The 26,843-nt window shown below is 35.6% G+C and overlaps 1 protein-coding gene and 1 pseudogene across 2 annotated transcripts; one reads left to right on the top strand and one right to left on the bottom strand.

The window, feature by feature from the left end:
• The first annotated feature begins 1,250 nt into the window (after positions 1-1,250).
• Fkbp14 (FKBP prolyl isomerase 14) lies at positions 1,251-15,520 on the top strand. Of its 2 annotated transcripts, none has more exons than XM_047562940.1 (4): positions 1,251-1,598; positions 5,872-6,023; positions 8,921-9,048; positions 15,201-15,520. In XM_047562940.1, the coding sequence occupies exons 1-4, from the start codon at positions 1,402-1,404 to the stop codon at positions 15,357-15,359; spliced, it is 636 nt and encodes a 211-aa protein (XP_047418896.1). In that variant the 5' UTR covers positions 1,251-1,401; the 3' UTR covers positions 15,360-15,520. The 2 variants fall into 2 exon arrangements, with proteins under 2 accessions (XP_047418896.1, XP_047418897.1); XM_047562941.1 differs by lacking the exon at positions 15,201-15,520 and adding an exon at positions 9,370-10,594.
• A 10,180-nt stretch (positions 15,521-25,700) lies between these two features.
• Positions 25,701-25,874, bottom strand: LOC124992068 (uncharacterized; annotated as a pseudogene).
• Between the last annotated feature and the right edge of the window lie 969 nt (positions 25,875-26,843).

The following is a 26,843-nucleotide window of genomic DNA, read 5'->3' as shown; positions in this document are numbered from 1 at the left end:
GGGGCGATAACTCAGTTGGTAGAGTGCTTGCCTTGTAAGCACAAGGCCCTGGGTCCGATCCCCAGCGCCCCCCCCCCCAAAAAAAAGTGTGAAAATGCACTATTCTAAGAATATTTGACCAGGAAAAATGCTAATCATAGACCAAGTGGAACGAGAAAATGTGTACAATATTATCCATATATTGCTTTAATTATAATGTCACAGAAGCAAGCACCAAAATGTTAAAATGATTAATTGTGGATGATTCTTTTCCCTTAGCCTGAGGTTGCCAGATTTAGTAAAAATACATAACAATTATTGGTTACTTATCTGAAATTCAAATATTCGTCTCCTGTATTTTATCTTAAAATCCTACTTTGGTACTTTCCAGTTTCTTCTAAATTGACTACAATGAACATGTATTGCATTTGAATCAGGCGAATTATGTAGAACTAGATTATTTAAACTAAGAGGAGGGTGTGTAATTCCTAACCGTGATTACTATTTATTCTTTAAAATGTAAGTCTACACGTCCTTATCCATTATTTACTGTCTACACTAAGATCACTTACATGATAAATTGTTAGCAACCATAACTTTATGCGGTGTTGTGGAAGGAATCAGATACAGTTTGAAGACGGAGCTCAAATGCTCTGGAATCTAGTGACTTTTAAGCATCACAGATAACCTCTCCTAGCCTAAATTTATTTCCTAGGTAGGGAAAAAAGAACTTGTCTTACTGGTTGTAGTAAGAGTCATGCGCCGGGAATGCGCTTTACATAGCCTAAAGCACCTTGTAAGTCTTAACAATTTATACGGAAAATGAATAAGCAATAGCAGGAGACTTAGATTTTTGGAATCTTGCGGGGGCCGCTTTCCAACGGCGAGAGTAAACGAGTCTTTCCTGAAACCTCTATGGTGTCACCTGGCCCCAGACGCTTCCTACCTCGCTCAGCAGGGCTACTTTACAGAGGTAAATATTACCTCCTCTGGTTAGCTCCGCGCCGCACCCCTCTCCCAAAGTCAGGGATAATTGAATTCTTGGATTCTCCAGGTTCTAGGACCACTCGGGAAGGTTCGCCGCCTGGTGGTTGCCAGGCTCAACCAAACTGTGAATTACACAGTGGCCTCGTCATTGGCTTGAGAGGCGACTGAGCGACAGTACGGTTAGCCAATGGGAGACCGCCCTCACCAAAAGGACGCATTGTAAGAACCATTCAGGTCCCGCTAAGGGTTTAACTCTTTAAAGGTGAGCTCACAGTGCGTGGGAAAGTTGTTGGTAGTAAAGTGCCACGTCTTCGAAGAAGGGGGGAGTCCTGAACTTGCCAGAGGTCCTTGGCCCTAATCCTTCAGCTGTATTTTAACTCCATGAAGTCAGGGGCCCTTTCTCTGTTTTCGTAGGGACTTCTTTCCAGCTCCAACATGAGGTTTTTCTTGAGGAATGCGGTCTTGACACTGTTGGTCACCTCTTTGAGTGGGGCTCTGATCCCTGAGCCAGAAGTGAAAATTGAAATTCTCCAGAAGCCGTTCATCTGCCATCGCAAAACGAAAGGAGGGGATTTGATGTTGGTCCACTATGAGGGCTACTTAGAAAAGGACGGCTCCTTATTTCACTCCACGTAAGTAATTATGCCTAGCAGGTAAAATAATAAAGAACCCACCGACCTACTCCAGCTCTCCTGCAGGAAAGGTTGGGTGTAGTTGATTCTACCTCTCTCTTCAAAAAACCGAAATGTCTGATTCCCTTCTTTGGAGAAAGAAAATTGTCTAAAGCCAATTCTATATAATGAGGCCTTTGAAGGACTTATTGGGAACATGTGGTCTGGATAAAACTGTTTACTTTCTATTACAAAAATTATAACTAGAATCTGAAATTTTGCGGAAATGTCCAGGGGTGTATTTGGGCTTAAAAGAATTTTCATGTCTCAAAATGTGTTCCTTAGGGAAAATGGATCGATTCCATTTTTAATTTGGTGCGGGTGATAGTTGCTTAAAACTTCATTGCAGCTTCAAGAGTCAAATACACAATCATTTATTTGCCTGTTTATAAAACATACTAATGCTATTTCATTGACCTATTTAACTTTTGTTTTCGCTGATGACATTTTAGTCAAGGACCATGATTTCAATAGTCATTTGCTTCTGAAAATCAGACCTTAGTTATGAGGCAGGTGTAATTATGAAAGTCTTACATGAAGGATTTTCAGTTGGTTACACTGTCTTGTCTGTTCCATAAACAAATTGCAACATGGAACAGGTTTCCGAGTGTAACGATTTCCAATTAGGCATTGCTTCCATTTGTTTCATTCCAGAAGTGTTAAGTGGCCATTTCCTTCTTGTCAGGCCCTGTGCTACAGACTAAGACAATTCAAAAATGTTGACCTCTAATCATCCTAACCCATTCATTCATTTATCCATCTGTCAAACTCATTGAATGGCTATAAGTAGGGTCCTGGAGATGCAGAGATTACTAGAAGCAGGTTTTTGCCCTCTAGTAGTATACAAAGGAGAGGAAGACAAATGACTCAGTGAGAGAGAGTATGAAACATTCAGAGTGCTAACAAGTATAGGAGAGCCTGAAATTAGTTATACTCTAGGAGATGGGAGGAGAGACTTCCCAGAGACCATAATTGAGATGGGCCTTGAAAAATGGCTGTTTACCAGAAGAAGGAAAAGAGAAGGACATTGCAGGCAGAAGGAATAACATGAACTACAACAGCGAAGCTAAAAGGCCCATCCTAGTCCTGGTTTTGGATATCCTGCTTTTACTGGACCTTCAGATGTGCTCTTGTGCAGGAAATTGAATGACACTCCTCTGTCCTCTGTGAATCCTGTAAACTCAGATAAAAAGTTGTAAAAAGATGGCTTGGCATAGAATTCTCAACTGTTCTTTCTTCTCAACAAGGCCAGTGCCACAGTGAACATTAAACAACATTGTAATATAGCATTTTAAATTTTAAGTTACATTTTTTTTTTAGTTTTTGTAACTTTTTATTATGAAAATGTTCCAACATATGCAAAGTACAGAAAACAGGATAATAATCCCAATATTCTAATTTCCAATTTCAAACATTATTATCATAATGCCCATTCATTCTCTCTACCTCACCAAATTTGGATTATTTAAAAAACAAACCTCAGACATCATGGTATCATCTGAAAATGTTTCAGTGTCTTTCTCTGATAGGCTCTGTATTTCTCAGAACAATGTCATTATTCAGCTTAAAATCAATTAATAGAATACTTTAGTATCAAATATCCTGTCAGTATTTGAATTCCCTTATGTCTCCATCTTTTTGCTCTTGCTGTTCCATTTTGTTCTTGCAGTGCTGAGGATCAAACCCAGGGCCTAGGACATGTCAGACAAGGGCTCTATCACTGAGCTATATCTCCAGCCCTCAATTTTCTTTTTAATACTAACACATTTTGATGAGAAAAGGGAGGCTCGTAGAATTAATAACCTTCTAGCCCACATCTGTAAACATCAAGATATCAACTTGATATCTTGACTCCCCATTCCAGTCAGCATGACTGCCTTTTCAAAATTTAGAAAAGTCCACGTTTTTTGCTTTTATTATCTTTATAAAAGTGACTTTTCTTTTTTTGAGTAATTTCAATCCAATAACTTAAATATGCTGACTTGAAGGAGACTTTTATTATATTAATCATTCACTGCCCACCACCAAGTAAGTAGAAGTCTAAGAAACCAAGAAAACGAGCTTGTGAGGTATCTGGTATGCATGAGTGTCATTCCTGCTGAGGCTGCCTCACAGGACTCCATGGCTTCAAATATCTTGTTCTGAGCTCAGCTGGATCTGCTCCCTTAGTTAAAGCCACCTTGGTTCCGGCTTCATCTTACATCCTCTTTATCCTGGCTCTCTCATGTACTCAAGATGGATTTTGCTGTGTCTTGTTGGATTTTAGTAAAAGGCGAAAGATTAATACGATCTGAAGAGAAACCAGAGTATCTCTTATTGGATTTTAAATGTATGTCTGTATGAGATATATAAGCCATCAGAAATCCTTGGTGGCCACCACGCTTTTACCCCAGTGCAGTGCCAATGGCTGTTGGCCCTTCTCACAGACTCACTCACACTGGGACCCCTATGGCTCACTTCCCATCCCTGAGGTGGTGGAGGCAGCCTTAAGTTACATCTTATTTCTAGCCTAATTTTTTTTTAGACCTGGTCTAATTTATTTCAGGTCATAGGACCAAAAACTGGGGCTGATTTTGGTGGTAGCCATGAGACATTATTTAGCAGTTTACTATTAATGTTCTAGAACCTGGTGAGAGGATTGTTGTCTTACAGCCTACATATAAGTAGTCAGAAGATGCTAACTCTGTTATGAAATGATCAGCCTGTAAAGCATGTTTGCTGTTTCTAGAACCATAGTATATACAGTAAATAGCTTAGCCTTATGAAGAAATGTGTCCAAATGAAGTTAAGAGTTGCATAGTAGATTGTTTCCTCCTTCTTTATTCTTTTCCTAGCCTTTCCAAATTTTCTAAAGTTGATATTTTGTTTCTTTGACCAGAAAAGAGGAAGAAATGGCATTTACCAAGATTTTGCAACCATGGTACCCACAAACCTAGTAGAATGACTTATTATTCCCACCTATGGGATTATCTTTGAATAGAGCAGTTTGCTTATTGTACTAAAAGGGAGTATTTGGGACTCAGACATACTCAGCCCTTGAGGTTCTCCGGAGCTCAGAAGGTTGGTTTTCTTAGGCTGGCCTGTCTGATGATTCATGTAGCAAACATCTTTACTATTTTCTTCCTCTCCAGAGCTTGAGGAGTCACCATTCCTGGTTCCTCTCAAAGCCCCATGTGGACCCTTGGAGAAATAATTAGGCTTGGGTGTGAGCGAGGTCTCGGGGATGAAGAGCATCTTTTCCCACCTATCAGAACCATGAGAGGCTGCATATCTTCCAGATTTGAAGGCAGGAAATAAAATGCTGTGCTCCTGTCTCTCTCTGTGTCCATGTGCACAGGGACCCACATGTGTTGGTGGCAAATTGTCCTTAGGCTCTTATCCTCCTTCCCCATTGCAGCCATTTTCCACTGCAACCCAGTGGCCTTCCTGGAAAGCATAACTTTGTGGCTAAGACCTTAATCTTTGGAGTTAGGAATATTTAAGATCAAATATTGGCACACTTAACCTCCATTTCCTTCTTTATACAAGGGGGTTATAATGGTACAGTTGGCCCTGTCTGCAGGTTCTACATCCCCAGATTAAACCAATCATGGATCAAAAATATATGAAAAAGAGTAGGTCTGTATGAACATGTTCAGAATTTTTTTCTTGTCATTATTCCCTAAACAATACAATATAACAACTATTTACTTAGCATTATGTTTCTATTAGGTATTATGGTAATCTAGAGATGATTTAAAGTATACAGTAGGTTATATGCAAAAACTACAGACTTGAACATCCTTTGGCATCAGGGGGAAGGTAGAGGTAGAGGGATGGGTCCTGGAAGCAGTCCCCCAAGGATACCTATCAATTATGGGATCATTGTTAGAATTAAAAGAGGCAAATTTAGAATAAAACCTTGTATACAGTAAATGTACAAACAGTTGTTCATTATTATTATTATTCCCTCTGCCCTTCTCAAGATGAGTCAACTGTATGAAATTTGCATCAAGAAAGATGGGTAGTAGATTGAATTACTATGAAGTTAGGGATGTGTGTAGGCAAATAAAGAATAGCTGTTTTTATTAATTTCTGATGCTTAGTAGGAATAAGTGAATCATACAATTTTTTTTTAAAGGAGTTACTAACCAGTTCTAATATGTAGAGTTTTTGCCTAGTTTGCATGAGGTCCTGAGTTCAGTTCCCAGAACTGGGAGAAAAAAAAATCTAATGTGTTTTCTTTCTCTCATAGTCATAAACATAACAATGGTCAACCCATTTGGTTTACCTTGGGCATCCTGGAGGCTCTCAAAGGCTGGGACCAGGGCTTAAAGGGAATGTGTGTAGGAGAGAAGAGAAAGCTCATCATTCCTCCTGCCCTAGGATATGGAAAAGAAGGAAAAGGTAATAACGTTTTGACTTTTCTTCCTATAGCACTAGAGTTCTTCTGTGCATTCGGAGGCAGAAGTTAGAGTAACTACTATGTGTTTTTCTTTTCCCTAGAAATAGAGGGCTATCTATATTCCTTTATGAAATATGATTATGTCTTGAAAGTCACTTGAAATGACCAATTAAGGTCATAACATCAAAATGGACAACTGCACTAACGATGAAATGAAGTTCTGGAACCTTGAACTCTATTAATACTAATAGTAAACCACCAATATGGTAGTTTTTTAAAATTGTGGTAAAATATACACAATTTACGATTTGAACCATTTTAAAGTACAAAGTTCAATGGCATTAACATCATTGTGCAAATATCATTGCTATGTATCTCCTGAACTTTTTCATCCTCCCAAACTGAAACTCACCAATTTGTTTAACATTGAAAAAAGAAATACCACTTAACATAAGTGTTTTGATGAGTCCAACGTTTGAAATATAGATTATGAAGGCATTGATTATAATTTTACATATGGATTGTATGTGACTTACAACAATACATATGTAAGTCTCCACAGCATAGCAATTATTAGGGGTTCTTTTTATTCTCATTTGAAAATGTATTTATAAAAGTTTTAGTAATTTATTTAAAAATAAAGGTGTAACTTGAAGTGAATCAATTCTCTCTCTGTCACAAAGCAGAAGCAAAGTCAACTGACTGGTCCAAGTTTGTTCTTCTTACCAGTTTGTTCCAGGGCAGATACATGCACGTGGCGTTCAAGTGGGAACCCGTACAGTTTCTAAAGGGCCACTTGGTGATTTGTACCAAGCTGCCTTTAGATGTTTGTATGTGTTAGTTCTATAATTCTTGTGTTAGAATGTGATCTGAGGGTATAATCAGGTATTAAAAGAAAGATTTGTAAAGAGGGATCCATCACTGCTGTTTCTAGTACCAAAAAATTAGAACCAAGCTAAGTATGTAATGATAAGAGTTTAACAAAATTAAATATACTCCAGTTCCTAAAAAATGGCATTTTCCAAGATTTTTTAAAAATTATATCAACATGTATGCGATATGAAAGAAAATCTATAGTATATATACTACAATAATAATAATATAGGAAAAACTATACACACAAAGAAAGAATTATAAGGAAATAAAAATGTTAACAATGGACTGTGATACTGGGAGTTATATTTACTTCTGGTTCTCTCTTCCTATTTCTCTACAATGAGCAAGTATGAGCTATATAATAAAGAAAAAAATTAAGTAGCTCTCAGAACCAAATAGAGAACCACTCTGGTATGATATAGATTTCAAAGCATTCTTAGGTCTAAGCTTAACCATTAAAGTGGGGATCAGGGTTCCTATCCTCAGTGTCTTGAGAAGGAAGCTATAGGTGCTTGATCTGAATTATGACATGTTCTAAAATGGAAGTTATACTCATAGGATAGGATTTACTAGCCAAACTCAGTTTTTATTTTAATTATAGCCCTCTTTAGAGAAGAAAATTCAGTATCTAGAAAATGTTTCTCTAATGCTTAAAAATATTCTTTCACTATCCTGTGTCTTTATTGACTCAACTTTAATATTTATATATGTAGAATTAGTCTATTACTCTTTCTCCATACTGTATTTAACTCAACTTTGTTTCATAACATGTAGAGATCTAAATTTAAGTCATCTCCTTCAAACTGAGTGCTGTGAAACTAATTCACCTAATATGTATTTAACACTAATTTTTAGTCTTTTAGTACATGCTTGCATGCCTCCTTGGAAAGATACCAGTTTTCTCACCGATCTAGTAGTGCATGTCCCTTCTCTGTCTCCAGCTGGAAAGGTAAGCTGGAATGATAACAATGTAAATGTTGTCTCTTTAAAACTTGCAAATGCTCTTTTATGGAAATATAAGAGTTGGGGGAGCAACTAAGAAACTCTTAACAAGTTGACCCAAACCCTTATGTTAAATATAGTGAAAAGTTAATAAGTTTCAAAAATCAATTGTCCCTGCTTCCCAACAGGGTTTGATATTGCTCTTCAGTACCCTGAGACTTTAACAAAGCTCTTTTCACTTTTATCTTTTCATTGTTATCTCCCTTCTCAAAAGTTCATTTTAATTTCTTCAACATGTCTGCAACTTATGTATGATGTTCTATATCAGAGGGGGTGCTTCCTAACTTTTTAAAAATGTTGAACCTTCCTGCATTCTTTTTAAAGGCTGTTAGAAAATTATATCTAGTAACATGCATTGTGAATTTACTATTTATCAAGCATAATGTTGAATATTTTATTTTATTGTATGGATTTTCTCCCTTCATCCTCCCAACAGACTTCTAAGGTAGATGATATAATCATCTGTATTTTACAGATGCAGGAACTGAGACTTAGAGATGAGCTGATGTAAACTTCAATTTCAGACAGTCTGACACCAGAGCTCCCTCAATTATAAACTGTCTTCCTATAGTAAAAATGATAGACCATAGTAGGAACTTGTATGTCAGGACTTTCTTACCTAGAAGTTAGTAAATCACTTGTAAAATAATTAACTTGAATTATTCAAGGCCCTTTAAGTTATTCTTGACATATCATACATAATATCTTAGTTATGTTTTAAATTTAGTTTCCAGGCTATTGGGTACATGTGCATATATGTACATATATATGCTTTTTTCCTTTTAAATGTTAAGCCAAAAATAGGATGCTTTGGCTATAGTTTTGATTATTCCTTCCTTACTCTATTCTATTTGAGTGAAATCTAACTAGAGTACAAGTAATATTCATTATATGTGACAATCTTAGGTAAGTTTTTCATTTAATTCAGTTAAAAAATATTTTGTACAGTACCATAACTTTCCTGTTATTAAAACTTTTATATATTTTAAATAAAATCTTCCTATCTCTTTCTTAATGTTAGGTAAAATTCCCCCAGAGAGTACATTGATATTCAACATCGATCTCTTAGAAATTCGAAATGGACCAAGATCACATGAATCATTCCAAGAAATGGATCTCAATGATGACTGGAAACTCTCTAAACATGAGGTGACCCTTCCTTCTGCCTATACGTCTACTTTTTATTTGTTTTGTTTTGGTGGCTCAGTTTTTTGTAAATATATTTTTAAGGAAATTTTATTTTTATTCAGGTAAAATTTTATTTATAAGTTGTCTAAAATACTCATGCCGTGAAAGTTGACTTTTTCACGGAAAATTGTTGTTTTGGAAGAAATATATTGAGAATTAAAAAGCACCATTCAGGACTGGGAATGTAGCTCAGGGGTAGAAGCTAGATGGCCCAGATTCTATCCCCACTCCTGCCAAAAGAAAAATAAACATTCAATCTTTTGCTTTTTTCTTTTTCCCTAGTGCTTGGAATTCAGTGTCTTGTTCTCACCTTGAGTCTTCGAAAGTTGCTAACACAGTTCCAATCTGGAGTTACTGCATAGGAAACAGATGTTTTGAAAAGTATCTCATGTGGACCGTTTCTGTTTAAAACTGCAGACTGACTGTTAAATGCATTTTGTAGTAATTTCCTTGAGATTAGCAGCAAGCAATTTGTATGTCTAGTTTTGTTCAGCTTTGCACCTGGAAAAAGGAGCTGGGTTTTCCCAAGCATAGGACTGTCCTCAGCTACCCCAAGTCCCTGTATTTGAGTGGGAGGAAGGGGATTCCCTCTGTACCTCTGTTTTTGCAGTCATCACTGCACATACCTGTCTTAACCTGGATGCCACAGAAGAAGTAGAGGTAGATATTTGTCCCTGAGTTATTTTTTGTTGTTATTTTCTACCTACTTACACCCTCCATGCTGGCCCAGCTGGTCAGATATCAAGTCTTTTTTTATACTTTGGTCAATTTTATTCTAATGGCCAGGAAATGATTAAGTCTCAAATAAGTCAAATTTTTATGAACCCTGGAGTCATGATTGGCAGTCACTAAATTTATCACACACTTAGTGCTATCATTCATATGCCCTTTTTTTCCTATCCAAGATAAATTATAATCCTTTTCATTAAAATTTTTGAATATATGACACATTCACATGGTTAAAAAATAAACCCAATGTAAAATATTTAATCAGAGATCTCTCCCTACCCCTGTCTTCCTCTTCCCTGTGATTCCCCACAGCATCTAATTTCATTGGTTTCTAGTGCATCCTTCCAGTGTTCTTTTATGCAAATGCATATTCTTATTTTCCTCTTTTTAACATCAGAGGTAGCACATTATACATACTGTTTAACAATTTGTTTTATTCATATAATATACCCTGGAGATAGAGTCTACATTAATCCATCAAGTTTCATCATCCTTTTTCCTTTTTTGTAAACCGTTTTAAGCCACTTAAACATGCAACATATGTTTGCATATTGGGGGTCAGCGAGAAGGAGTTGAAACTGATGGTCTACATAGGCAGAGTATGTATTATTAAAAATAATACAGGTTGGGGGCTGGGGATATAGCTCAGTCGGTAGAGTGCCTGCCTTGCAAGCACAAGGCCCTGGGTTCGATCCCCAGCACCACAAAAAAAAAAAAAAATAATAATAATAATAATAATACAGGTTGAATTGCATTATGGTGAATCTAGTGAGGCATGGGGAGCAGTGTTTTGTTTATATTTTTAAACATCTTAATGAAAATGAAAAATTATAGCCTAGGCACTTATCTGATTAGACTTTGCTCTAATTTTTGAGACTGGAATATCATGATTAGGCTCAGTCAGTACTGCATGATCAGTCAGGCCCACAGTTCCTTCTATTCTTAGACACTTACTTATTCAAGTGAAAAAGAGTCACATTTAATCTGCTTTTAGGAGGAGCGTCTGAACTTCTGACTCTTGATAGAAAAGAAGATCTAGTTAATTCAATGGATCGAAAGACAGCTGTCTTCCAAATGCTCAGCTTTATTTAGATTCAGATTAAGAACAGGCACTATGGATTTGTCACCAAGCCAAGCTGGTAGAGGAGAAGCGTTACTGGACAGGCTGGGTCTATGGTCACTCTGCAGGCCACTCCTTGGCAGGTGCCTTTTAGCAGAGCTCCTGTTTATGCAGTGGATTTTGGATAAACACCATCTGTTGAAGGAATACAAAAAGATCTTTACGTTTCAGAGAAATATTGGAAATTGTAAATATATTTTACACATGTTATGCAAGCATTAGGGGAACATCTTAAATTAAGAAAAAAGTTATTGCCACTACAATGTTTTATTTCAAGAGGTTCTGTGCCAGATATTCTCTAAAAATTGTAGATCCTGTATTAAAGACTCCTACATGTGTGTTTTTGGCACTGAAAGTAATGTGGAGTAGTCTTACACACAAGATTGATTTTTGCTGCTACTTCTGTATTCAAAATCATATTTTCATATGCCTTTCCAAAGAAATCTCTTTATAGAATGAATCATACATTAGAATGTAAATTCTTTCTTTTAGAACCAATGCATTATTCTTTTTGTTTTGTATGGGGGATTGAACTGAGGGGTACTCAATTGTGGAGCTATATCCCCAGCCTTTTTTTTTTTTCCTCTCGAGACATGGTCTCACTAAATTTCTTAGGCTTGCTTTGAACTTGCATCCTTCACCTCAGCCTCCTGAGCTACTGGGATTACAGGCCCAATAGATTATTCTTGATAGTGTATCAACCTTAGAGACCTTTGCAGAACATGGGCCAAGAAGACATATTGCCCCCTTTGCATGGAAGATAGTGAGCAATGCTTACAGAGTGAATCCTTGCCTACTGGGCCTCCTTTCATCATAGCTTTAGCTTACATACATGTAGCCAGGGTTGTACAGCAGAAGGATACCAGACAGTGGTTTGCTGAGCTTTCTGTGGATGTGGACAAGATTCTGGAAATAGTAGGCTTTTTTTTTTTTTTTTTTTTTTTTTTTTTTTTGGTGGTACTGGGAAATAAAACCCAGGGTGCTCTACCTCTGAGCTTCCTTGCAGCCCCTTTTATTTTGAAACAGGTTCTTATTAAATTACCCAAACTGACCTTGAACTTGTGAACCTCCTGCCTTAGCCTCTAGAATTGCTGGGATTATGGGCATGTGCCACTATACCTGGCTAATCAGTATTATTTTAAAACCATATGAGCAGTAGAAGAATTTGATGAGAGAAAAGACCTGGCAACGAGACTACTATTCTTAGTAAGATGCTGATACCAAAACCACTTCCAAACAGTAAAGGAGAGCGGGGTCCAAACAGACATCATAACTCTAACCATAACCAATTTTAAAACATTTTGAGATCCAAAGGTGATGGTATAGGGGCTGGGGAGATAGCTCAGTCGGTAGAGTGCTTGCCTTGTCAGCACAAAGCCCTGGGTTCGATCCCCAGCACTCAAAAAAAAAAAAAAAAAAAAAAAAAAACAAAGATGATGGTATGCACTTGTAATCTCAGCTACTCAGGAGGATGAGGCAGACGGATCTTGAATTTGAGACAGGAGGATCTCAAACTTAAGGCTAGCCTGGGAAACTTAGTAAGACCCTGCCTGAAATAAAATATTAAAAGGACTAGGAATGTAATTCAGTGGGAGAAAACTTGTCTAGCATTGTGCAAGGTCCTGGGTTCAATCCCACACACATCAAAAAAAAAAGAAAAAAAATCTGGAGTTCAGGCAGAGTTCAGGGGCAGAACCTATGTTTAGCATACAAAAGGCCCTGGCTTCAATCCCTAGCACCAAAACAAACAAAAAAATACACAAATAAGAACAAAAAACAAACGCACCTCCCAACCATTCCAAAGAATTCCATGGTTGACCACATAGGAAAAAATAAATTGGACAAATTTCAATAGTGTCTTCAGGGGAACGCAAATGAAAATGAATAGCTTGTTTTTATCAAACATATTGGAAAGCCGTTTAATTTAATTAATTAATTTTTATTTTTATTTTGTATTTTGCAGTGCTGAGCATCAAATCCAGAACCACATGCATACTAGGCAAGTGCTCTACCACTGAGTTACACTCCCAGCCCTATTTTTGCAAAATAAGTTTTTCCTTATTTAATTTGATTCTTGTACATAGGTAATTAAAATCTCTTGTTCATAAAAATTTGGAAAGATTCTGAGAGAACCTACCAACAGACATATATGGATACTTCAGAATGAATAACTTTTGATTTCTATAATATTTCTTAGTTTGGATAATGGGAAGTGTAGCTTTTTATTAAGTCAGGAAACATGTCGCATAATTTGTTTAAAATTTTCTTTGGTTATTGAGGGTCCAAAAGAAGACACAAGAAGTTATTATATGAGCATTTTTTTCCTCTTCATAAGTTAAACTATAAAACTACAGTTTTGTGAACTAGAACTATAGTTCATCAAATCTTAAAAATTCCTAGAAGAAAGCTGGGGAATGTAGCTCAGTGTAGAGCACTTGCCTAGTGTGTGTGGGCCCCTGGGTTTAATCCCCGGAACTAAAAATAAACAAATGAAAAATTCCTGGAAGATTTTGGTAGTGATGTAGAGAAGTTCAGGGAAATTAACCAAGTACCTGTTGAGTTAAAAGTATATTTTATTCAACAGTTTTGGTGTTTTTCCATAGATGGTATTAGCCAAGTCGAGCAGAAAAATGAAAAATCCATAGCATACTTTGACATTTTAAAAGTTATAGTAATTTCATAACCATTTTTAAATGCTAGTCAAACTTAAAAAAATACTAACCTGTTATTCTTACCAATTAATTCAGATATTTTGAAAGTTTAGTTGAATAAAATATTATAAAGCTGAAATTTAGTAAAAAATTTTTTTCTTTTGTGGAGCTGGGCCTTGAGTGTGCTAAATAAGTGCACTCCCACTGAACTATATCCCCAATCCCCAAATTTCATAAAATTTTAATGTCAATTTTACTGTTTTGAAATATTTTTAATAAGTTTTATACATCCTAGTTTAATGTGGTGTCTTAGTGTGGATTTACAGATTTACTACAGATATCCTAAGCCAGGAACATAATCAGGTTTCAGGCTAGTTTGATACTAATGATTCTTAATTATAAGAATAAATGTAGGACTTCAGTACTTAATGTATGTCAGTGGGACTGTGCTGTGTATGGAACTTAATAAATTAATATTTTTCTTCAGACTTGAAGGGGAGTGATAAATTTGGGGTCATAGGATCTTAATGTACAATTTAAGGTTTAAAAATGTTTGCAGTAGAATATTACTCAGCCATAAAGAGGAATGAAATTATGGCATTTGCCAGTAAATGGGTGGAACTGGAGAATATCATGCTAAGTGAAATAAGTCAGTCCCAAAAAACCAAATCCCGAATATTCTCTCTGGTATGTAGATACTAACCTACAACAAGGGAGGTTAGAGAGAGAAGAATAGGAATTCACTGAATTAGAAAAAGAGAATGAAGAAAATAGAGAGGGGAATGGGAATAGGAAAGACAATAGAATGAATGAGACATAACTTTCCTTTGCTTATATATGAATACACAACCCCGTGAAACTCCACATTATGTATAACCACAAGAATGGTATCCTACTTGGAATGGTTCGTACTTCATATATGTATAATATGTCAAAATGCACTCTACTGCAAGGTATATCTAAAAACAACAAATAAAATTGTTTATAAATTAGTTGCTAACTGTGGATTAAGAAATTAAATGTTGGGGCTGGGGAGATAGCTCAGTCGGTAGAGTGCTTGCTTTGTAAGCACAAGGCCCTGGGTTCAGTCCCCAGCACCCAAAAAAAAAAAAAAAGAAATTAAATGTTGGGCTGGGGATATAATTCAGTTGGTAGCGTGCTTACCTCACATGTTTAAGGCCCTGGGTTCAATCCCCAGCACCAAAAAAAAAAAAAAAAAAAAAAAAAACCAAGAAATTAAATATCAACTTTCTAGCGTAAAATTATAGGAATAAAATTCTCCAGCTTGATACAAGCAAACAAAAAAGCAGGTAATATGTGTTCATGGTGTGTGTTTCAGATAATAAAAACCTTACATTTGATGTAAGGTTTGTATGTATAAGCTTTATCTTTGCCTCTGAGCAATATTTTGTGTGTGTGCTATTGTAGTGTAACAACAGTTTTTAAGGGGAAAAATTCTTAAAATTCTTTTACTAGTGCAATAAAGCATAAAGAAATTGTTTGTCACTTTGTATATATATTTAAATGAACTGGCAGTCAATGTTTATGATATTGATTAGCACGGTGTGGTATCTTCTGAATCAAAGTTGCTTACGGGATCTGTTATTTTGTAGGTTAAAGTGTATTTAAAGAAGGAGTTTGAAAAGCATGGTGCAGTGGTGAATGAAAGTCATCATGATGTTTTGGTGGAAGATATTTTTGATAAAGAAGATGAAGACAAAGATGGATTTATATCTGCCAGAGAATTTACATATAAACATGACGAGTTGTAGAGATGTGTCTGCCAATGTTGTATAACATCCATCTTTAAAGAGAAGGCTGTTGGGGCTGTAGCTCAGTGGTAGAGCGCTTGCCTCAAACATGTGAGGCACCAGGTTCAATCCTCAGCACCACAAAAAAATAAAATAAAGGTATTGTGTCCATTTTCAACTAAAAATTAAAAAAAAAAGAGAGAAGGCTATTGTCCAGAAAAGTTTATTTTTTAACAATATTCTGTTCTCTTTTTTTATTTTTATATTATTTTTCTTACTGATATAAAGAACTCCTTAGGGTTTCTTTTCTTTTTTTTTTCTTTTGCAGTACTGGGGATTGAACTCAGGGCCTTGTGTTTGTGAGGCAAGCACTCTACCAGCTGAGCTATCTCCCCAGCCCTCCTTAGGGTTTCTAAGTACCCATTTCTTTGGGGTCAGTTATTGGGAAGGAATAACTAATTTGTCTTCTATTTGAATAGAAGACTTCTGGGCCATTTTGCACTTTCACATAGGAAGCCACCTTTTACTCGCTTAGTTGCAATTTTTAAAATATTGCAACTGGGAACATGGCACAGCATGAGACCAGTCTATAGTACAAATCAGCACCCTTTATTTTTGCTTCCCTCTATTTTCTCAAAGTTGGACACTGACATTTTTGCAAAGCCTTTTGCAATAACCCAAGGCTTGCTGTTTATAGGTTATAATGAAATTGTTTGTCTTTAACAGCTTCTGAGTCTCTGCTTGAGGACAGAATGAAAATGGTGAACTTTTATTTGTTAACAGCTGCTGTTTTACTAAGGAGGTGTGCTATGCTGAAGTGAGTAAGAGTTAATTACTTAGGAATAGGTGTGCATTGAAATATTCTGTCCAGGGCCCAGGCTTCATAAACTCCGGCTCCTAGTGACTAATGGCCTATTAAGATAAATGGACAAATCATGTATATGTTTGTTTATTTGTAATAAAATGTATCAAAATACTGTAGTTGTGGTAAAAAGTTTGTATTATATCCAAAGTTTACTTTTTAAAGCTAGCAGATTCCTCTCCTGGTTCTTTAATGAATACAGTGTACAGCTATTTTATTATACTGTAATAATATTGTATTATGAGAGAAATTAATAAGCCAACCAAATTTTTCCCATTTCTGCCTCATCAAAAAATGAGGCCAACCTATAGCAGCTACTATTGAATAGACACCTGTCCTGGGTTTAAAAAGTGATGATTTTATAATATTATCTCAAATTGGCCTCTATCCTTAATATTTAAGAAAGAAGCCCCCAGATCTCCATTTACTAGGAATAATCCTTCATAGTTTACAAAATCATCAAGTGCATTATTATTATTAGTTTGCATGTGTGGTGCTGGTTGTAGAACCCAGGATGTCCACATGCGAGGCAGGCTCTCCGCCACTGAGCTTTACTCTCCTTTCCTCAAGTGCATTATGTTGTCTTTGATTCTTGTTGCTCTGAAGTCTGTGAAAAAGACTGGTGTATCTTACAGTTTCTACTTTAGAAATAAGAAAATTGTCATTCCAAGACATTGCTTATTATGTCCAAGGTCAACAGTTAATCTGTAGAACCATTTTTCAGTCTCCAAGTTCAGTGTCTTTCTACTGCCCTCTACTAATGAAAAAGTGGTAAGTCTGTTTGAATCCATTGCACCTAATTCTCTTAAGTTTGTCTGTTGTTTGTCTTTAGGTCCTTATCCTTTGAAACTGGTTCCCTGATTGTTTTTGGAGCATTAGAATTTCCCCCATGATTCAGGAATGACTCTGATTTCACAGAATAATCATGGGGTTAACTCTGAATTGCCTCAGACACCCCAAACAATGAGAAGTTCCAGGTGTATATTGCCTTAGTTCTTTTATTCCTATTTACTTCCACTTTTTAAAAGGATTATGAACAATTACACCATATATCCACTGCTTTCACTGATTATATATTGATATTTTTCTCAATAACACATGGAATTCTTAGAAGAATATAAACTACAACAACTTTCTCTTAATAAATCACTTCTGTTTTTAGTACCTGGAACTCGACCACTGAGCCATTTCCCCGGCCCTATTTTATATTTTATCTAGAGGCAGAGTCTCACTGAGTTGCTAAGCACCTCATTTTTGCTGAGGCTGGCTTTGAACTCGCAATCCTCCTGCCTCAACCTCCCCAGCTGCTGGGATTACAGGTGTGGGCAATTGCGCCCGGCTCTGAATAAATCACTTCTATCTTGAAAATTATTAAGTCATTTTCTGCACCTGGAGAGGTTGTGAGTCAAGACACAGAAAGCGTTATGTCGTATCACAGAGGAAGAAAAGTAGCTTGTCCTATGGCACTACTTTGTATAGACATTACTAATGCCATCTATGTGAGAGCAAGAAAAGTAAGATGAATTTTGATTATTTGGGAAGCATATTTCTTTATCTTGCGTGAATTCATCTCAATTCTCATCTAAACATTTGGACACAAGACTGGTTGTGTTTAAGTTGTCTGCATTTTGGGTTTAGCTATACCTTTGTACCCTTCGATTAAGTGGGAATGATCAGACATGAACTGTGACTTCACATGTATATAATTTGACTCACTGATACTGTTCTGTGTGTCATATTTAAATTTATATGACTATGTTGTAGTATTTTTTCAAAATAAAGTTTATTTGGGAAATAATTGACTTGGGAAAATTCTTGGGTTTTGTTTTATGTTTCTTTCTTTCTCTTTGCAGTACTGGGCCTTGTGCATGCTAGGCAAATGCTCTATCACTGAGCTACATCCATTAGCTGTTTCTTTTGTAATTTTATTTTGAGACAGAGTCTCACTGAGTTGCCCGGACTAGCTTCAAATTTATGATTTTCCTGTTTAAGTTGCTGGGATTACAGGGATAGGTCACCATGTCAGGCATGAAAAATTCTTAAAGGACCAATCTCTTCAGCAACTTTATTAATTCTCTTTTTCCTGTATTCATTTATTTATTTATTTATTCATTCATTCATTTATTTATTTTGGTGGTGGGGATTGAACCCAGGGCCTTGCAAAAAATGCCAAGCAGGACTGGGGTTGTGGCTCAGCAGTAGAGCGCATGCCTAGCATGCGTGAGGCCCTGAGTTCGATCCTCAGGACCACGTACAAAAATAAGATAAAGGTATTGTGTCCACCTACAGCTAAAAAAAAAAAAAAAAATTTAAAAAGAAAAAAAAAATGCCAAGCACATTCTATATCACTGATCTACACCTCCATTCCCTCTTAGTTGTCATTCTGGGATTTATGTCAAGTAAGTGAGGAAAGATGGATAGATAGTAGGAAGAAAGAGGTACAGTGACCGAGTATGCTTTTGATTATCTACTTTGCTTAGGTATTTTGTCAGCCATGGTTTAAGTTGTTTTGAAATTAGAATTAAACCTTGGGCATTAAGGGTGTTAATTGAGTGAATTTTTAGCATGGGTTAGTTTTGGGGGAGAGGAGAAGATGGTGCTTATTTTGGTTTGAGATTTTATTGTATGTATAGCATGTGGGCATTATGATGATTTATGCCTAGTGAAAAAATTAGTGCTATAAAATGTCTTATATGATTAATTGAAATGCTGGGTTGTCATAAAACTAATAAAAAAACCTGATGTCTGGTTCAGATGAAGCAATCAGCCATGTGGATCTTTTCATGTGTAAATGAATTTGTACTTTGCTTCTTACTCATGATGCAGGATATTGCTTACATCTATAATGCTATTTAAATATCCACATGCTGTCCTCCCCCTCTGAATTGAGTGTGGGTGACTTCTTAGTGCTTGGAAATTGCAAGAGGAGAAGAAATTTGATGTCTCGCTCTGGGGGAAAAAATACTCTCACCTTTATATTAAAAAAGCAAGTTAGCATTGTCATAATAACCTAGTAAAAAATAAAGAAGAACTACTTTTTTTCTCAGAGATGCAGAGCACTTGAACACGAGTTTTTAATTTTGTTTTGTTTTTGTTTCTCGCCCACTTCAATTTGAATCAAAATCTAAAATTTCAAACATGATTATAAATTCATATGCCCATTTGAAAACATTAGTATTATAGTTCTTTTGTCACTTAATTTCCGTAGTATTCTTATTTTTAGAATTTTTATACTCGTTTTAGTACAAAAATCCACATATTTTTTTAAATGTTTTTATTTGTTCTTGTTAGTTATCTATGACAGTAGAATGTATTTTGACAGATTATATATACATGGAGTATAATTTCCCATTCTTGTGGCGTTACATGATAATTCACATATTCTTACCTATGAATGCAGAGTCTCATTTGAAGGGAAATTCTTTTCTCTCTGCTTTTGGGGTGTAGTTTAGTGATGGAATGCTTGCCATTTGATCCCCCACAATGCAAATAACATAAAATACTCTTTTGGTTTTTATCATCATTGCCTCTGCCCCCTCCATTTCCTTACTTCAGGGTGACTGTGGAAAGATACCTTAGCAAACATTGGTTTCATAGCTCAGTCCTCAAATTCAAAGAAAGGTATGCCTTGGTTCCTAAGGTGGCAGAAATGTAGCAGTGATTCTCAGTTTAGGATATACTAGAATCACACAGGACGTGTGAAAAAAAGATTGCTAAACCTTCTCCCCAGAGAGTCTGAATAATTCTTGGATCTGGCCCATGAATTTGCATTTTAAACCACTTACTAGTTGAAGCTGATGCAGATAATCCAAAAACCTTCATTTGAAAGATAACTTTAGTAGTTTCCTGCCCTTGAATATAGTATTTTTTATTTTACTCTTCTGTGAATATTCTTTCTTTCAAAAAGCTTTATGCAATGAATTATACCTAAAAATGGATATACAGTGAAAAAGATAAATTTTGTGGAGATAACTATTTTCCCAGAGTAATAAATTTTCTATGACTAAATTCATAGAGCAAAAAGTTAAATGGTCAGTAAGTTTGTTTTTGTGGACATATTCCCTACTAGGAGAGAGAAAAGAACACCAAAATTTCCCCCAACTTACTCTTCAATATTTTTCAGAATTATCTGTAATCCAGTCATTTGTACAGTCAGATTTAAGAGAAAAATAAGCTGTTCTCCTGAGAGAGAATGTGTTAACGTGATATTCAAAAAGTTTAGGATTTTGGAGCATTTGGACCTGTGATTTTTAGATTAGTATTGCTTAACCAGTAAAACCTATACAAACATTCTACCATTAAAAAAACAAAAAAAACTGAAATTTGAAATACTTTTGGTCCTAAACATTTTGGATAAGGCATGTCCAAACTGCAGCATATCCTGTGTATATACTATGTATTTGTAGTTTTGTACCAAAGATAATTGAAATACTTTCTCTAGTCCATGATTCTCCCTCTCTGAAAACGTATCTTTATGTTTTTTGGAGCTTCTTTGGAGCTTCAACTAGTAAGTGGTTTAAAATGCAAATTCATGGGTCAGATCCAAGAATTAATCAGAATCAGTTAAAATACAGTTAAAATTCCTTGTGTCCATTTGGAGCCTGTTATTCTTAGCTCACATTTCTGTTTCACTCCTAAGTAGAATTCCTAGTACAGGTAGTTCTTCATATAAAACCAACAACACCCATGTCCCTGCCTTAGCTTGGGTTTTACTGAAGAAATTCAATGGCTCATTTTGTTATCATTAGATTATTGCTAAGGAAAGAGATAAAAACAGTTGAAGTCTGGCAGACCAGCAGCATACACACCTGGATTCATTTGTTGACCACTGTGTGTGTGTGTGTGTGTGTGTGTGTGTGTGTGTGTTTTTCCTGAACTGCTAATAAGACTCTGGAATAAAAAGGATGACTCTCATGAGTATGAGTCAGCCTGTAATCTATAAATCCAATCTAAGTGCCTGCCTGCAAGTTGGACTAACATCAATCTTGTTTTCTGAGATCTTAAAACAAGTGACATGAGATATTTGCTGAGGGTTTTCTCTAAAATTCCTGAATAAAATGAATGGTGTCCCTTTGGTCTCTAGTAGCAGCTAAATTATATCCCACATGGGGATTTCTGGGCATTTACAAGTCATTTCATTAATTAAAAATTCCACCCTGCAGTAAAATAAAGATAATTTCTTCTCTTGTAAACAGTTGCAGTAAAACTAGATGCATGCACAATATAAATTGAGGTACTGAGGGATAGTTTCCATTACTATAAAGAATGAAGTAAGGGTCAGGAGAACGTTTGGGGCTCAGTTCCAATTTCATAGACAGCATTTTCTCATTTATTTATTGTACTTACTCTGTCAGAGTGCATGTTATGTTAATTTAACTCAACCTCTCTTTTACTTCTGGTTAGGAGAGTAGGACATTACAATATCTAACCACATATTGGTGATTCTTTCCCATTATGATTGTATCCCTTAGAATTGTTGCACCACTATTTTTCTTCTGTTTAAGACATTTCTGATTTTAAAGTGGTTCTTTAGTAGCTAAATTTAATTGACTCAGTAACCAAATTTATGTAGCGTAACCAAGAGAAACAGTAGTACAAATACAGGGAGATTTGCTTTTAAATAAGAGGCACCATTTTACTTACAAGAAAATAAAAACAAAACAAAAAAAACTTTAAAAAGATCTTGCAAAGAAATTCGCAATTGAAATTGCCAATTTTCTCCAGAGAATAATTTTCTCTCCTGCTGTCTTCATCTCAAGAATTTCTTGAGGACTGGGGAGATAGCTCAGTTGGTAAAGTGCTTGACTTGCAAGCACAAGACCACGGGTTCAATTCCCAGCACCACAAAAAAAAAAAAAAAAAGGAATTTCTTGAGAATATTTACTTAAGTTTTTTTTTTATTTATTTTTATTTTTTTATTTTGGTTACATTTTCTAAGGTATGTACTCCCTCATGGGATGTCATGAACTATTTTCCCCCTTGTCACATAGTGGTAGCAAAGTCTAGTAGTAGCCAAGGTTTTCTGTTTCGTGTCATAATCTGTAAATAAAATTAAGCAGCCTACTCAAGTTAATTGAGACTGAGCAGAAAATCAACTCTACTTGGATTTTTTTCTAATACTTTGTTACTATAGCACTCACACCTTCAAGACTGTTAATTCTATCACTCACCAATTTCCTCTGAGCTGGGTGTGTTCAATAGTTTTCAAATTTTTCTTTTTTGGGGGAGTGAATTTATTTTATTTTTATAAAGTTAATATGAATTACAGTGATGTTTATAGTTCAATAAATTGTAATGTAGCAACACAATTATAATACACTTTCATCACCCAAGGCTAGGTTTATGACTAAAGGTAGAAAGTCAATGAAAATAAAAGTAAGGAAAAATAAGGAACTTCAAAACTAAAATATTTCTATTTATCTATGTTACTCACAATTCTCAGAGTCAGGTAATTCAAATAAAATAATATCAGTTGTTTGGTGATTTATGGAAAATAAATGAGTGCTCAATATAAAATACTCTTTCTCTAGAGTCAGAAAAATTTCATAATTCTCCAAATAGGTGGGTGCATTGTTTAATCACTCAAAGCATGAAAGAAGTTTTTCCTTTACTGAACCCCAAATTCCTACACCAATTTAGACAGAACTTCAGTTTAGTTCTCTGAAGAACTTGAAACTAACTAATAGTAACCACTATAAAATCTCAAGTGAGCAGTGATATTAAAATTGCCAATAAAAGAGGTTCAACTTGTACAATTCTTAATAAACTTTCATTTGCTAAAAATGGCAGCCAGACATTGTGACTGGCACATATCTGTAATCCCCTAGCAACTTGGGGGGCTAAGGCAGATCACAAGGTCAAGGCCAGCCTTGGCAACTTAGCCAGACCTTGTCTCAAAATAAAAAATAAGAAAGACTAGGGATGTAGCTCAGTGGTAAAGTGCCCCTGTGTTCGATCCTGAGTACCAAAATAAATACAATGAAATAAATAAAAAAACAGCAGCCTCAAATGTAACTAGAATTTTTAAATTTTCAAAAATTTTTAAAAAAAATTTTTTTACAACTGTACATACATTAGGCAGACCTTTTCCACATGTGTACACATTTTTTAAAAAATCAGGACTGGAGATGCAGTACTGGCCTAGCAAGAGTGATGCCAAGAAGGGTTAGGTTGAAACTCCAAAGTCTGACCATTTAGTCTGCTTTTTGATGATCACAAGATCAAGTCTCCGCAATTCCCTTTAAAATCATCTGCACAATTATTTAAAGCCATGAATGACTCCTAAAAGTGCACCAATGACTATGAAGCATAATAATAAATGTATTTTTTTTAAAAACTAGGTCCAGAGCATTCACGATCTCTATCTTATTTAAAATTAAATAGGAGTCATTCATTGAAATGACATATTTTAATAATTGAACTTCTAAAACCATCATCTAATAATAATGGATAGGATTTTAAAATTCCTTTTGCCAAAATGCAATTCATGGTTGTCTAAATTATATATCCAAAAACTTGATGGATCATTTAAATGATATGATAATTTAAAAATAGATTTTAACAACTTAATCTCTTTGTGTTGCCTATACTCAACATGGGCAGCAATTCTGTAAATTGACTTGAGGGCATTTTAAAGGTCTGTTACTATGGTAACCAAATTCAGAAAAAAAAAAAAAAAAAAAAAAAAACCTCCTAAACATGGTTGTCAAAGGATGGAGAGAGGTGGCTGACTAATCTTGACTAGTGCTTTTTTTTCTCATCTTTCCCTGGCTTTACTGTCAGCTCCTTCTTTTGATTCTCATAAGATTACTCGCAAGGCAATTAGAAAGCTTTCTTACCCATACCTTAAGTGTCTCCTTCGCATAACATTGTCTAGTTCATCCCCAGGAGATTTGCTCAATGACAGATATTTTTTTCTTCCTCCTACTATTATATGCTAAAAGAAGCAGTAAGTGGAAAAACACCTCTGTATGCAATATGCTAAAGGCATTTCTCAATTACACGTATGTATTTCAAGCTCCTCAAAATCAATGCATTAGGGTTCTTTAGACCATCATTAATGCTCATTAGAAGAAAAGGTAAAATTATCGTTAATAACTTTTTAAATGGTCTGGGTTTGGGCGACCTCATTTACAACCTCCTTTTAAACATGTTTACATTTCCCAATATGCTAGATCAATGTCTTTATCTATGCATAACTCTTTGTGTTACTCTGACAGCAATACATAATAAATATATGCATACAGAGTTGGTTCTCTGCATCCTTGGATTCAATATCTTTGGATTCAACCAACTGAAGATGGAAATTATTTTTAGAACTCGGTACTGAGGATATACAGATCTTTTCTTGCCATTATTCTTTCAACAATAGAGTATAACAACTATTTTTTTTTTTTTTTATGACATCTTTTTTTTTTTTTTTTTATAAAATTGTAAACAAATGGGATACATGTTGTTTCTCTGTCTGTACATGGCGTAAAGGCATACCATTTGTGTAATCATAAATCTACATAGGGTAATGTTGTTTGATTCATTCTGCCATTTTTTCCCTTCCCCCCCCTCCCCTCCCACCCTACCCCTCCATCTATACAGTCCTTCCTTCCTCTATTCCTGCCCCCCTCCCTAAACCCAACTCCAACCCCAACACTAACCCTTCCCACCCCCCATTATGTGTCATCATCCACTTATTAGCGATATCATTCTTCCTTTGGTTTTTTGAGATTGGCTTATCTCACTTAGCATGATATTCTCCAGTTTCATCCATTTGCCTGCAAATGCCATAATTTTATCGTTCTTTATGGCTGAGTAATATTCCATTGTATATATATACCACATTTTCTTTATCCATTCATCAATTGAAGGACATCTAGGTTGGTTCCACAATCTGGCTATTGTGAACTGAGCAGCTATGAACATTGATGTGGCTGTATCTCTGTAATATGCTGATTTTAAGTCCTTTGGGTATAGGCCAAGGAGTGGGATAGCTGGGTCAAATGGTGTTTCCATTCCAAGTTTTCTAAGGAGTCTCCACACTGCTTTCCAGAGTGGCTGCACTAATTTGCAGCCCCACCAGCAATGTAAGAGTGTACCTTTCTCCCCACATCCTCGCCAACACCTGTTGTTGGTTGTATTCTTGATAATTGCCATTCTAATTGGGGTGAGATGGAATCTTAGGGTGGTTTTGATTTGCATTTCTCTTATTACTAGAGATGTTGAACATTTTTCCATATGTTTGCTGATTGCTTGTATAACAACATTTACATAGCATTTATGTTGTATTAAATATTATAGTCTAGATGTAATTTAAAGTATAGAGGAAAATGTGTATAGCAAACTCTATGCCATTTTATTTTTTAAACTTCTCCTACTAACAAACCATTCGTAAACCCTGTCAGCTTGAAGTGAGAAAAGGATCACAAGAAGAGGAAAATGACAGAAAAAGGAGACATGAAGACAAGAAGGAAAGATAATAACCTGCTTTTAACAAACACAAGAGTGAGGTGTGGTGCACTATTCCTGGAGGTACTGAAGTACCAGGTCAATGCATGGAACATTCCATCTCCTTGCTTAAAAAATCTATTTAATATATTGTCCTCAGGTAGAAGTTGTATCAGTTATTAAACTGATAAGAACAGACCCGATATTTGATGTTAGCCAAAAAGCCAAGAAGCAATAATATGCCATTTTAAATAAGGGATTTGAGAATTTGTAGATTTTGACATCTGTGGGGTGTCCTGGAACTAATTGCCCATGGATACTGAGGGATGGTCATACTACCTCTACTCTTAATTAATTTCCTGGCTTATCTTTGACTTATTGAGAGGAAGGGTTATGGTATGCTTTTTTATTCTGGTGGTACTGGGAATTGAACCCAGGGCCTTGTGCCTGTGAGGCAAGCACTCTACCAACTGAGTTATATCCCCAGCCCATGTGGTATTCTTTTTTAAAATCCTTGTAGCAATAGTGCAATTCCTGGTCTAAGTGTTGGCTAAACATTTCTTATTAAATTGCAATGTTGAGAAGTTCCATAAGTGGACTATGAATTTGTAATTCTTAAAATAATGGATCTGAGCCTACATCAGAATATTTGCTTCCATTTAAGGCATTAAGATTAGTGTTCCTAAATAGTGGAATGAAACTGACCAAACTATGGTATCTATATACATACATGAATATACCACAGTGAATTTAATCCTTATGTCTATCTGTAATGTACTAATTTTTAAAAATATATGAATAAATAGAAGAAAGACCAGTAGAATACAGGAAAGGGAATAGGGAGAGGGAGGAAGGGAGGAAAATGGAAAGTACTAGAGACTAAATTGGAGCAAATTAAATTCCATGCTTGTATAATTATGCCAAAGTAAATTCTAATATTATGCATTGCTATAATGCACTAAATAAATTTTTTAAAAAATTTGTATTTCTTTACTTTCACATCTGGCTGTGAAGGAAAAGTAGTCGTGGGACTAGCTATTATGAACAACTAGAAAGTCAGCCAAATATGTGAAACTACTGTTGTCAGATGCTGGACAACAGGCAAAGAGGGATTGTGATTCCAATGAGAAAAGACAAATGAGTTAAAGCCAGCAATGGCCCCCGTTGGGGGCAAGGGAAACGAACCAGGTGTGGTGGTGCACAAC

The sequence above is a fragment of the Sciurus carolinensis genome, chromosome 8 (genome assembly GCF_902686445.1).
Source record: "Sciurus carolinensis chromosome 8, mSciCar1.2, whole genome shotgun sequence".
Lineage (NCBI taxonomy): Eukaryota > Metazoa > Chordata > Mammalia > Rodentia > Sciuridae > Sciurus > Sciurus carolinensis.
Note: the sequence above shows the minus strand (reverse complement) of the source record. Positions and strands in the feature narration are given on the sequence as shown.